At 46.5% G+C, this 13,363-nt stretch overlaps 1 protein-coding gene across 2 annotated transcripts in view; it reads right to left on the bottom strand.

Annotated features, from left to right (window-relative positions):
* The window catches only part of med24 (mediator complex subunit 24), a 20,514-nt gene extending 8,039 nt beyond the window's left edge, over nt 1-12,475 (bottom strand). For both annotated transcript variants that reach the window (XM_030340412.1, XM_030340411.1), the window contains exons 1-19: nt 12,357-12,475; nt 11,970-12,103; nt 11,788-11,870; nt 11,651-11,689; nt 11,469-11,542; nt 10,953-11,176; nt 9,474-9,585; nt 9,023-9,173; nt 7,924-8,037; nt 6,658-6,708; nt 6,353-6,435; nt 5,788-5,874; nt 5,468-5,567; nt 4,987-5,129; nt 4,718-4,755; nt 4,479-4,561; nt 3,501-3,679; nt 2,090-2,189; nt 358-533 (exon numbers count right to left, since the gene is read on the bottom strand). In XM_030340412.1, coding sequence (XP_030196272.1) covers nt 358-533; nt 2,090-2,189; nt 3,501-3,679; nt 4,479-4,561; nt 4,718-4,755; nt 4,987-5,129; nt 5,468-5,567; nt 5,788-5,874; nt 6,353-6,435; nt 6,658-6,708; nt 7,924-8,037; nt 9,023-9,173; nt 9,474-9,585; nt 10,953-11,176; nt 11,469-11,542; nt 11,651-11,689; nt 11,788-11,870; nt 11,970-12,102 — 1,970 coding nt within the window. In that variant the 5' untranslated portion in view covers nt 12,103; nt 12,357-12,475. The remainder of the gene's footprint in view (nt 1-357; nt 534-2,089; nt 2,190-3,500; nt 3,680-4,478; nt 4,562-4,717; nt 4,756-4,986; nt 5,130-5,467; nt 5,568-5,787; nt 5,875-6,352; nt 6,436-6,657; nt 6,709-7,923; nt 8,038-9,022; nt 9,174-9,473; nt 9,586-10,952; nt 11,177-11,468; nt 11,543-11,650; nt 11,690-11,787; nt 11,871-11,969; nt 12,104-12,356) is intronic.
* Nucleotides 12,476-13,363: the final 888 nt, after the last annotated feature.

Here is a 13,363-nt window from a genome sequence, read left to right on the forward strand (position 1 = left end):
GAACACGATGATGAAGTGATCCTGGGGAAGCAGCATGATCATTTCAACCCATCAGTCGCAATATTTCCGGAGGAAGTTGGGGCGCATTAAGTGCGGTTTTACTACTCTCTGTAAGTCATCCGTCATGCTTTTGACCTAAGACCCGGTTTCAAGATCCACGTCATAAGAAAGCAGGTGGCATGCAGTGGTTGGATGCAAAAAAAAATCGTACGTAACGCGAAACATACGGCTTCATAACCGTTTTTTGTTAACAGTTTTCTGCCGGCGTGCTGTGTGGTGCCGGCGGTACAGGGGGGCTGTGCCAGCCGGGAGTACAGCCCCCTGAACCGGCGGCTCCACGGAGCGGGGGACCCGTACCGTTCGTTGTAGAACTGCAGGGTGTTCTCGCCGAACAGGGGCAGCACCAGCTGACGGATCATGGTCTGGGGCTTCTCGCGCTCGTCGCGGCCCAGCATGCGCACGTGGGCCACCAGCCAGGCCACGGCGCAGATGGCCATGCTGCACACCTTCCCCTTGATGTTGTCTGTGATCCTCTGCACACCGATGTGGGAGCGTGGGCCAGGAGACGGAGGGGGCGGGGGGGGAGAGAGAGTCAGTACGAGGATAGGGCGTAGAATAATGAAATAGGGGGAAGGAAGTAGGGTTGTGAATAACTCTTTTCATGGTCAGATAATCAGTGGGTGGTACGAATAATTGATTATTCGATGTGTGCCGACATTCACAAAGGCAGCCATGGATCATCGGCAAGAAATCACTTAATATCTTAAACGCAAAAAAACAACTACCTGCCAAGTAGTTCCAATCAAATTGTCTGTTGTGAAAAATGCATTAAACTGTAATCAGAAAACGCTAAATATGCTATAGACCCTATAGTATCTGTGGTATAAAGGCTGGGACGAATTTGAAATGCTAAATATGTACATTTTATGTTGAAAGTATAGACCGTCGCGAATTCCAATGAAACAAATGGCGCGGTGATTCGGTCTTCAAAACGAGAGCTGGTAAATTGTGGAAAAATGAATTAAACTGCAATCAGACAACGCGGTTATATGCTGTAGAACCTAGAGTATTTGTTGTATAAAAGCTGGGACGAATTTCGAAGTTGTAGCCAAGGTCGTCCCAGCCTTTATACCACAGATACTCTAGTCTAGGGTCTATAGCATATAACCGCGTTGTCTGATTACAGTTTAATTCATTTTTCACAATTTACCAGCTCTCGTTTTGAAGAATAATCACTGCGCCAGCGTTTCAATGGGTATCGCGACGGTCCATACTTTCAACAAAAAGTGTACATATTTATAATTTGAAATTCGTCCCAGCCTTTATACCACAGATACTATAGGGTCTATAGCATATAACCACGTTTTCTGATTACAGTTTAATGTAACAGTAAGCTGACAACATCGCTAATTAAAACCGCAACTACAAATTAACAACACAGAGATAACCATGGCAACCGGTCAAACAAATGTTCTTTTTGCGATCATTCTGCTCGCGCATCCGCCGTGTTGATAAACAAATAATCCCCCTATTGTATTAGTCAAACCCTCAGGCATTACCAGGGAAACAAAGTTATGGCTTGTGAAAAACTTTATATTTGAATGGGAAAAACGAATAATCGAATAATCTGATACTCTGACCCACCCCTAGAAGGAAGTGGTGGTAAGTTTGACGTTTGTGTGCGTGTGTGTCTTTTGTGGTTCCACGCAACTCTGACTCTGAAACGTATGCCATGTCTTCAAATAGAATAGGGAAGCTAAACGGCAAAAAAGAAAATGCAACAAAAACCCTAGCATGATCACACATTAATACGAAGAAAAAAATCTTGAGGTATTTACAACGGATGAGCGTCATTCTAGTAACAGTGTGGCCTGGGAAGAGAGAAATGTACATTGCAAAACTCCAATGATAAGCAATACATCCTGTCTGTAAAGCCCATCCCGAACAATGAATCAGACATATATTGTTGCCTTGTTGTATCTAGTCATCCCATCGGAATTCACTTATAATGTGTGAGCGGTTGATCTTGGTAAAAGCAAAGGATGGAAGGAAGAATGGCGATGGGGTGTCTGGGGGTTTGTCCTCAAACCTGCACAGCCTCGACAGTCAGAGCGCCGTTCTCCCAGGCGTTCAGCACCTCCAAGATGGCCGCCGGCGTGCTGAGGCAAATCTCGTGCCATTTCATCTGACTGGCGTGGGGAGCAAAGAGATGGGACATCAGGTCTGAGATGATTGCGACCCCAACTTTGAACCATCGATGTTGCATGAATGACCCGGTGAACATATGCATAGCGCCCCACAAAGTACCAGCAGTAGTAGTTCCCTCACGACTGTTCATAAACACAAAACTTTTATGCGATTTTTCCAATTTCACACATGCATCCCGGGTAGGCTCCCAGGGTCAAGTCCGGAGAAACAGAGAGCCAGAGAAATCACAACTAACTACTTTGTAGGTTGACAACGTTTCTATCATGTGTGTGACTCGAAACCAGCAGCTGATTGTAGCCGCTTCGTACTTTTCTCTTCTTTCCTGTGTTTTTTATCATTTACTTCTGTTGCTATTGCGGATATGACTTAATAAATGCAGTATTGATAGCACAAAAGTGTCAGCTTTAGACCCCCTTTGATGTCTTCTAAACAAAACACTTCCTCCTACACACTCAACCCAGGTGTCTCAAGTATCCGGGGTATCTCTGATACGTGTGAACTAGGGATGTCCCGATCCGATATTTGGATCGGATCGGCCGCCGATATTAGCAAAAAAATGTATATCAATATCGGATCGGCCTGCACGGGAAAAATCCCGATCCGGATTCCCGATCCAGTTTGTTTTCAAAACTCCGGCCCGTGTTTTCGAGCAGGTAATCCATTCCAGTTTTTTTCAGCTTTTCCCCCCAAATCCGGTTCGCGTTGTTCAGAACACCTAGCGCACACTGTGTGTGTGGTAATTTGACTATTTTCTACTCGGGTTTTGTGTGTGTTGCTTTTATATATAATGTTATATTGTTTACAATATTGTTTACACTCTTGTTGTTCAAGAACAGAGCACTGATGCCAATTCAGTGTGTGTGTGGTAATTTGACTATTTATTATTTTGTCTATTTTGTGTTTATTTAACCCTGAATAAACAGGTCAGCTTCTCATTACCAACTATTGTGGATTATTCAAACTAACCTTATTAAGTTGGCTAGTTGTTCTTAAGAGTAAAACCCTTTTCAACATGAGTAGTACAACAAAATAAGTAAATATCTTTAATCTTTAATACATGCTTGGATCGGCCGGTATCGGTATCGGCCGATGCTAAAAGCTACAATATCGGTATCGGATCGGAAGTGCAAAAAGCTGGATCGGGACATCCCTAGTGTGAACACGTCAGATGCAGATTATCTCCGGCTGTGTGGTGCATGAGTGAAAGGCCCATCGGTCAGCGGTCTCCCATGAAGTGGGCTCCCGGCTGAGGTCTCAGTGAGTTCCGCGTGAGACTCTGTGGCTCTACTCACACCAGCTTCATCTCCGAGGAGTTGTTGAGCAGCGCCACCAGGCTCTCCACCTTGCCCGACTCGGGCCGGAAGCAGGGGTGGTCCGGGTTCAGGATCTTGCCCTCCTCCGGCATGCAGGTCAGCAGCCAGGTCTCGAAGAAGGGGGTCTCCCCTGAGGGGCTGGGCTCAGACAGGATCACCTGCAGAGAGCCCGGGCATTCAGAGTTTTGTTAAGGAAACCCGGGCTGCCTGGTTGACTGTATATGATATGAAATTATTCGTATATAAATATCGATTTTGCATGGCAACTTACATTTTCTATTTTTTTAATACAGTAGGAAATAGTAATGCAGCTAACTAAATGAGTAATTAAAATAACTAAATCAGCATTAACTGAAGATTCAGCAGAATAACTTTATCGGCATCAAACAGCATTTAATACATTTTATTTGATAAGTCAATCGGCCAAAAATAAACATGGTCACTGTGGACATCTAGTGGCCGTATCCAGAGAGTAAACCGTAGGATGTCCTCAAGGTCATTCTACCTTAGCCAACACCTCCTGGGTCCCGACGCCATGTGGAGTGTGTGTGTGTGTGTGTGTGTGTGTGTGTGTGTGTGTGTGTGTGTGTGTGTGTGTGTGTGTGTGTGTGTGTGTGTGTGTGTGTGTGTGTGTGTGTGTGTGATGACTGGTGTATGCAGCCCGACCTGAGTCAGGCTCAAGGGACAGCGGGGCTGGGAGTACTTGATTAACCAGGCCAAACGGGATAGACCATGCGTCACCTCCCACCCACGCAAACACTAGGGAGAGCTCTGACCTCAGCATTCAGTAGCTGCTCGGCTAATAACACTTTGCCCCCTCTGAATTAAACAACATCTACCTCTGGTGATCGGAGCTCACCAGTAAGGGTGGGCATGAGGCAGCGGCCTACTGCTACAAGAGAGTGTAGGACACACACACACGCAATGAAAAGTGTAGAAGAGTGCATTTAGGCTGACCTCAGAGCCGTAGGTCTGGACCACATGGCACAGCATGAGGAAGGAGATGTCAAAGAGCAGGGCTCGGACCGACGCCGACTTGGCTGGGGGGGTTGGGAAAAAGAGGCAGGAGGAGGGAGAGAGACAGAGACAGAGACAGAGACACAGACACAGAGAGAGAGAGAGAGGGAGAAGACCATTAAAATCCCTCCCACGCCACATGTGGAAAAGAGGTGTTAATATGAACCATGAGTACTCACAGCCCTCTCCGCTGATGTGCTTGGGAAACTCGTTGAGTCTGATGGAGCAAGAACAGGCCAGAGCGTGAATAGCATCGCAGTGTGGGACAACCACAGCTACGTAATCAAAAAGGTCGACAGTTGTTGTTGCCACATTTCAGAATCATCCAAAAGATTGAAGAGAACGCCGTCTGTACGGAAAGGGAAGAGACTGGGAGCACCACGGCGATGCAGGACTCCCTTGACCTCTGAACTGTGATGAAGACGATAACGGCGTCACCATGACTCACTTGATGAACTTGCGGGCGAAGGACTTGAGCTTTCCGGTGGCGGCGGCGGCGGCCAGCAGCAGATCCAGGCTCTTCCCCGACAGCATGTGGGCCAGGACCCCCAGAAGCCCCTCCGGAGACTTGGAGTGGTCTGCGTCAACGGTCTGATGCACAAGGGAGGGAGGGGGTCAACGCTGTAGGGTGCACGGGGTTTGACTTGAGATTGAAGGAAGGTGCAACACCCCTGATGGAAGTGTAGTTCAAAAGAAGAAATGGTGACAGCAGGGTCTTTTATTCGGTTTTGGGGTTTAGTTTTTCTATGTTTAATTTTTATTAATTCATTCATTTGTGAATGAATGAAAAAAAAATCATTCATTCACAAACACAACCACAAAAAGATAAGTAGGTACGGGGCTCCACAGCTCACTCCCTCCAGGTGAGAGAGCAGACAGGTGTCCTAGCAGCCTGGAGCCCTGGAGCCCTGGAGGGCAGAGGCCCTTACCTTGAGGATGTTGGTGACAGTGGGCTCGGCCCGCAGGATCAGCCCCGGGTTGGGCTGGATGTTGGCGTTCTCTGTGGTCTTCAGCCGCGGGGCGTACTCCCTGCCCGCCGCCCAGGAGCACACGTTCCACGGGAGGGGGGGGAACCCCAGGAAGGGAGAGACAAGAAAGAAAGAGACAGCGATAGAGATAGACAGGAGGAGAAGGAGGGGAATGGAAGGGGCAGGATGTAGGGGATTAGTGTTGGGCTCGAGGTTGCATTCTTGCACTGTGTTTATGGGTGAGTGGTGGAGGGAGTTGGGTGGGGGGGGGGGGGGCGTACCGCTTGGAGCTGAGGTTGGCTGCGTGGGAATCAGAGAGCAGACCCAGCTTGTTGCACTCCTGTAACAGCATGTTCAGACAGTCGCAGCTGCACAACACAAACACACACACACACACACACACACATCAAGACCCTTCTGTAGCTATTTGTATAGCCCTTAATCAATGACTGGCTTAAAGGCCTTCACAGGCCCCAATGATATTACCCCACTCTAAGCCCTGTAAAGAGCAGGTCACAGATGGAGTCCTTCTATGCTAACCATCTTCAGAGATGGATAAGACAAGAAATGTCATGATTTTTAATCAGAGGTGAACCAAAGCCTAAAGATTGTACAAGATGAAGTGGTTCTTAATCTGGCCAATATGTCAGTGTGGAAGAGAGAGCGATTTGAGCTTCGTTCAAGACCAAGGCTTAAAAAGGACCTCTATTATTCCCCCAGGTGAGTGATGCCATTTCATCATCTGTACTATGGTTAAATCAGTGTACAAGCTGGCCAGTCCAGCGGACTGAACCAGCTGGTAGGCAAACTAAGGGGTGTAGTTATGCTGTACGCATCTTCACTCACTTGCATCTCTGGTCTGCCTTGTCCAACAGCGGCGTGAGCTTCAGCAGGTATTCAAACGCCACGTTGACGTCGTCCATGAACTCCTGGAGGGCAAGAGAGAGGCGGTTGACAGGCCGTGATGGATGCCTGACAGTGGGATTGGATTTTACCATCGCCCTCAGCCCTTTTTCTCTTCAGTCATGGTATCTCGAGTGAGGGCTACTCACTTATTCATTAGGGTCATATGGTGGGCAGGAGGTGACTGTGTGTGCGTGCGTGCGTGCGAGCGTGCGTGCGTGTGTGGCTGTATAGGGGAGCAAGCCTACCTGTCCTTTATCACTCTGAGGGCTCTTTAGCTTGAGAAGCACTTGAGGGATCTGTGAGGAAATAAAGTAGAACCACCACATACTAAATGATACCACGGTAATTTACAGGAGAATTGCACAGTATTCCCATTAAGCCCGTATAGGATGTCTGATCAGAATCATTCCCTGGAAGAAAAGAGTATTATTATCCATAAATAAATAATAGTTACAAGAAAAATGACAATCATATGATCACTCATATGATGATTGCATAACCCTATTTATTCATCATAAGAATGAATGAATACGTTGGGTGATGTAAAAGCAAGAGAGGAGCAAGCGTGTTGCCTCAACAGGCCCCTGGAAGGTCAGGCCTGGGGGTCACCCAGCAAACAGACCCCGGGGGAGGGGAGTGCGGCAGTCTGATGAGGTTGTGAAAGAGGGGGGCCGATAAGAGTGTTCAGTGATGACTAGCCCTGGCGTGTCACAGTAAATCTACCCAGGTTCTGTTGCGGCGTTGGCCGCGGTTGATAACCTTCTGTTCAGGGGAGGGGCGGTGCGTCGATGACACTACGGTGCAGAAGCTAATTCAATGGTTAGGTCAGAGTTGAGTCAGTATTTTACGATGAATGACTGAACGCATGAGTTATGTATCAGGTACATATTTCAAGCGTTTGCTGATATTTTGGTCGCTTTATTTTTTGTTTGTTTCAGAGAATTAAATAAAACAAGAACATACATTTTTTGTGATACAAAAACAATACTTTGTTATTCCACAGACTAATCAAACTAACGGAAAACATCACTTTGACCTTTTAAAGTAAAAGGAACCAAATGATTTAAAGATCCTAAAGGCAATTAAGTCATTAGACCCCAGTCACTAACCCATCAGCCTTTCAAGAGCCCTCTACGTAGCACTTTATCTTAAAGGGGTGATATTATGCCACAACATGCGAGTGTGATTAGCCATTACAAGCTGTTTGAAAATCTGCCTTTTCCTGTGTTTTAGTGACATCACAAATGTGAGTGTCCACGTAGATGTATGCTGGATAGATGAGCAATAATTGCCACAGTCCACTGGGTAGGCTGGTAGACTGATCTATCCAGCATACATCTCGATGGACACACAAAACACAGGGAAAGCCAGATTTTCAAACGGCTTGTAATGGCTAATCCCACTCACAGCTGGTCGCATAATGTCCCCTTCAAAGGAACCTGGCCCCCGATTGGCCCCGTATGGCCATACGGGGTGCCGGGGGGGGGGAGGAACCCATGCGAGGAACCCACCTTGAGGAACATGAAGGCGGTCCACTTCAGCTCCTCCGTGCCCTCGGGCGACTCGATGAGGCCAGTGAAGCAGGCCTTCCAGATCTCCAGCACAAAGAGGGGCGTGGGGATACGCTGTGGGAGGAGCCACACAGGCAGAGTCAGGAAGGGGCGGGGAGACGAGCGCTGACCTTGTGGATGACCTTTCATCCGGCTGGACTTTGGTGTTCGTCTGCTACGTGTGAATTTAAGTTGAGTCTTTTTTAGGGTTTTTAAAATCGCCCTTCTAAGGTTTTAGCTGGTGTGCCATGATGTGTGCCTGTGAAGTCCTTTGAGACCCGCTACTGTGATGCAAATCAAATGCAATTAAATTTGACTTTGAAGTCAAGAGAGCGCGATTTTTGAAGGTATCCAACAGAAAAACTCTCACCTCTCCCTCCCACTTTCCCCAAACACATCGCTTGCTTTAGCGACAGGTCTGCCTAGTCTTGTGTGAGACTCTAGTTATGCGTGATGAGGGGACGGGCACAGTGTGCGAGAGGAGACGGGTATGTAGGTAGACAGACAGGCCATCCAGTCATTCCATTCAGGCCGAATGAAAGGATTGGAAGAGATTATTAAAGACCTCCGACAGCCATAGATACTTTATTGATTTACTGACTACTGTCGGGGTACAAGGCAATTTCAACAAAATATATATTCAATAATAGAGTACCTCCCTAGCTTTTGGACTGAATCCAGAGGGCCTAGGCGTTAGGCATCTTGTTCAAAGTAACAAAACACACAAGACTATCCTGCCGCAAAACCAAAAACAGACCAGCCTCTTCGTGTCACCTCTGATGGTGTGATGTAGTGTTTGAAATACTTTACTAGTGCTCCACGACCCCACCTTTTACTTTACTTGCTCTTATTTAAAACTAAAGATTTATTTTCTGTTGTGGTGTGGTGCTGTGTCGTCTCTGGCGTGGTGTGATGTGGTATATCTGCGTTGTGGTCCGGTGCGGTGTAGTTCTGTGCCGGGGGGTGTGTCTGGTGCCGTCGTCTGGTGGTCTGCGGTGTGGTGTAGCTCGTGTGGCGGGCTGTCGCCTGGCGAGGTTCGGTGCGGCGTGTGAACACTCACCTGCATCCTCTTGATCATCATGAGCTGCTCCACCAGCGGCTGGGTCTCCCCCGTCAGGTTCATGGTCCCCTCCAGCATGATGAAGGCGTGGACCGAGGGGAAGGAGGGCTGGGCCGGGGGCGGGCTCTGCGCCGTCAGCATGTGGGGGATCCTGCGGACACCGACTTCAATTATACCTCTGCGGCGAACAAGAGCGCGGACGGGTGCGGGGCCGCCGGAATCGTCATGTGTCGAGAGATTTGTTCTCCCCTCCGTTGTTGCAGGCAGTGGAATCTTTGGAGAGGGGCACGTGAGCGACGGCCTCTGTGTGTGGTGACATGGGTTGATCGGAGGACCCACCACATACCCCCCATCAGCTTTTCAATGCAGCAGTATAAAACCGCCTCTAGTTCAACACCAGCACCAGACGGTAAACAGTAGGAGGACACAGAGGATGCTCGTCAATACTCACCCCTTCACCAGCGAGACGCTCTCCTCCAGTTTACTCTTCAGGGTCTGATTGGTCACGCTGCCGATGCCTTCTGTCAGTTTGACGATGGCTTGCTCCACGTTGCTCCAGGATCCTGTGGGCAGACCACCGTGGTGAGGAGGAGAGGCCAGACGGGAAGTTAGAGTTGATTGTGATTGAGTGCACTGCATATATACATGAACAGCTGGGGTCCTGTTCAGATTTACATAATATAACACGGAAACAAGTAAAAGTATCTGGAAGCAACCTTGAGCAAGATGCCCTAATACAAGCACCCTAATGTTTTCACTGCAATTTGTTAAGGTTGAAGAGTCTACATGATGAATGCAAAATAATGTTATAGCTAAGTTATAACAACAAGAAAACACACTAGAGCTGTCAATCTTCCAATATAATCCCATTCCTTTTGATAATATCCAAAATTATAATGCTTAAAACCTATCATTAATATTTACTATGTATTTATACTCTGTATACACAGGCTTATGCATTGCCACGGCCACCATTAGACTTTCCGTCCACTAGAGGGCATTCTACCAAAGTAAATAATAGGCACATAATGACATGATATTACGCTGCTGCATGGTCCATGATGATGGAGGGGAGTGACTCACGACTCGCTTTGTAAGGTCCTTTTACATTGAACGCAATTTTTTGTCACGATCTTTTCACACAATCATAAAATAATTACAAATCTTCGAGTTGAAACGGACTGTACACATACAATACGCAACATAAATTTTATTCGCACCAAGGTCGATTTTGTATGGCTCCGGCCAGCGAATACATTTATTTAACCGATCACTTTCGGGTATCTTTGTCATAGTAACCATGGCCACGGTACAAGTTGTAGGACATGGCGGAGGCTTATAGCCTATTTACGTTTATAAAGACACAGTGTTCTTACTGCATCCATAGTGGTTGAACTACAATCATAGACATAGATTTATCACTATCTTTTATATGTATTGATGATTCATCTCGATAGAAGTCAGGGCTTCAAGCAAAAGTTGAAATGCACCTTAGTACTTGAATACAGGTTGCTTTGGATAAGATGAAGGGATTCAGTTGTATCAGGGAAATAACCTAAAAAAACGAAGTCCTCTAAAACATTGATGATTTAAAGAATAAGCACTCACTTTCCCAATCTCCCTCATCCGCCTTAAACCATTGGCAAAACCACTTTTACAATAAAAGTAAACTCCAGTAAAAGTGAATCCTCTAGATACATAGATAGATCATTATGTCAGGAAGGAAGGAGCATAAGCTCATCTTCACTAGGCTATGAAGGTTGAGTATCCCATCTGCCTCTTCAGCGGCATGATTATGCTGCATATACACATCACGGCTTATGTAAATAGTTAATGTACGTGACAACTTTATTGTTCATCAGGCATGAAGAGAAGGCCGAGATTTGTGCACACACACCCCCACCCCCACATCCACACACACACCCCCTACCTTGGTCCTCCAGCCGGGCGATGTGGATCAGGGCCCTGTTCTTGATGCTGCTCACCAGGCTGTGGAGCCTCTCCTGGCAGGCCTTGAGGCTGGCCTCCGTGCTGGCCGAGCTGCCCAGCTCCCGGAGCCGGTCGCAGTACCAGGCGCAGCCCAGCACCAGCCACATCACCACGTTCAGCAGCGCCCGGCACAGGCCAATGCACTCCTCCGCCTTCCCATGGCAGCTACAGGTGGGGGGGTTTAAAGACATGAGTCAGGGAGGAGGTGGAGGACGGTCACCCAGGATTAGATACAGTCTACTATTTTTTATTTCACTTATTTTTTAAGTGTTTACATTGTAAATGCATACATGACCTACTACATACAATGAATTAGTGACTTCCATAGCGACTCTGTCATTAATCGTCAGGTAGGTGATAGCCACCACACCTACTTAATTTACATATATAAATACGATCATTAAAACAGAGCTCATGAGGGTAAGTGAATGTGTGACCTTTTTGTTGGTCAATGTACCTTAGATGGTTGCTGAACATATCCATGATCTCCAACAAGGACTTGACACACAGATCTCGGGAGAAATCATCGAACTGGAGAGGAAACAAATCAGACCTGGATTAGAAAAGATTTCAACTGACATATCTGGAAAATTCATTCAACACATTGTAGTCAACCATATTCTTATCCCATAGACACACCTTGCTGATGGCTGTGAGGACACTAGAATAAGACACCATCTGAGAAGAGACAAAGGCAGGTTTAGATATTTATATATTGTGTCTGGAGCACAAGTGCAAACAATGTTGTGTTAATGTAGAACTGCATTGGATCTCACCTGTGAATTTATTGCATATTTGAGGTAGGACAATATAAGAGGGTTGGGAGATGGTCCTATCAGTGCTTGCTCCATAAGTGCTTCTGAAATTCCCAACAACAAAACAACCAGTTACATGATCTGCTCTTGGTCTAAGCAGTTGAGATTGTGAATCATTGATAAAGCGATTCATCTAGTCGTACCTGCTAGATTCAGATAATCCCACGTTGCTCCCTTCGTTCCCAAATTCTTCTTGATGTTAATAGCCCATTGGTAGTCACTCCAGCGCTCCTTCCAAGCCTGAAGGATGGCTTGCTTCAAATTGACCACCTTCATTCTAGTGGTCCCGAGAAAACCGAAAGCACAAGCACATGTTAAGGCATGACAGGGAGATTATAATGTGATGAAAATAATCACGGCAGGCAATTGTTCTGGTTTTGCACGGTGAATACAGCTGTGGCTGACTGAGGCAGTTACGGATTTACTTCCATAATGAATAAGATAGCTAACGAGACGGCGGGAAAATATACAGTTTTTGGTTACTGCAGTGATTTAAACGAATGCGTTTGATATTCTATTTTGTAACTCACCTGAAGTTTCTGAAATTACAACAAAGAGGCAAAAATATGTTCAGAATTTCAGATATTCAATGTAAGTACGCCATCTTTGTTTTGAAAGGTCCCGGGCAATGATAGGCTGACAGTACGAAGTCCGAGTATTGTCTCCCCGGATTGGTGGAGTGGCGTGTAGCTGGCAACAGCGAATGGTATATCAATTACAAAATGGAACCACGAGGTGTCACTATCATTCACTGTTTTGAAATCCTGTATAAAACACGCCTCGTTGCTCATCTTTTCACCAACCATGGGTTAAAAAATACCACATCTCCCCTGTTTTCGGCCAATGTCTCGAAAGCCGAAATGCAGTATGAATGCTTTATTTTTGTGTGGTTTACATTTGCATGAAGTGCATTAGAAGACGTTTTTATACAAAACGACACACAATAAATACATTTGTTCGAAGAAAGTTGAATCAATGTTTTATGTGTTCAAAATGAAATGTTAAATCTTAGCATTTGACATGAAAGGTTTAAGAATATATATCTTTGTTTGTTACATCACAAAAAATCTACAAAAAAAGATGCTATCCTATCCCTCCTCGAGTTTGTATAATAAGTTGTACAGTAGAGTCTGTTTACATTATTCCTTCCCCACGTTTAGCCTGCCAGCGATCCCTCTTATCTCACTATCTCAGCCTGAGTGCCTTCTTGTGGGCCCTGTATTCAGCCAAGGCAACAATGGCGACCATTCTCGCCTGACACTGGACACTGCGTCTTGGCTCGGGTAGTGCCTGTATCCCTGGGGCGAAGCGATGCCAGCCAGCAGAAGGCCGTACCTGCTGGCATGAGGCAGGAGCAATAGACACAGAGGAGGTGTATAGAGGGAGGGTGTGCATGTGTGTGTTTGTGCGTCTGTTTTTCTGTGCGTTTGTGTGTGTGTGTGCGTTTGTGAGTGTTTGTGTCTGTCTGGTTGTTTGTGCATTTGTTTGATTGTGTGCCTGTGTGTGTGTGTGTGTTCGCGTGTGTGTGTGTCTGTTT

This window comes from Gadus morhua, chromosome 18, assembly GCF_902167405.1.
Source record: "Gadus morhua chromosome 18, gadMor3.0, whole genome shotgun sequence".
In the NCBI taxonomy this organism is placed as follows: Eukaryota; Metazoa; Chordata; class Actinopteri; order Gadiformes; family Gadidae; genus Gadus; species Gadus morhua.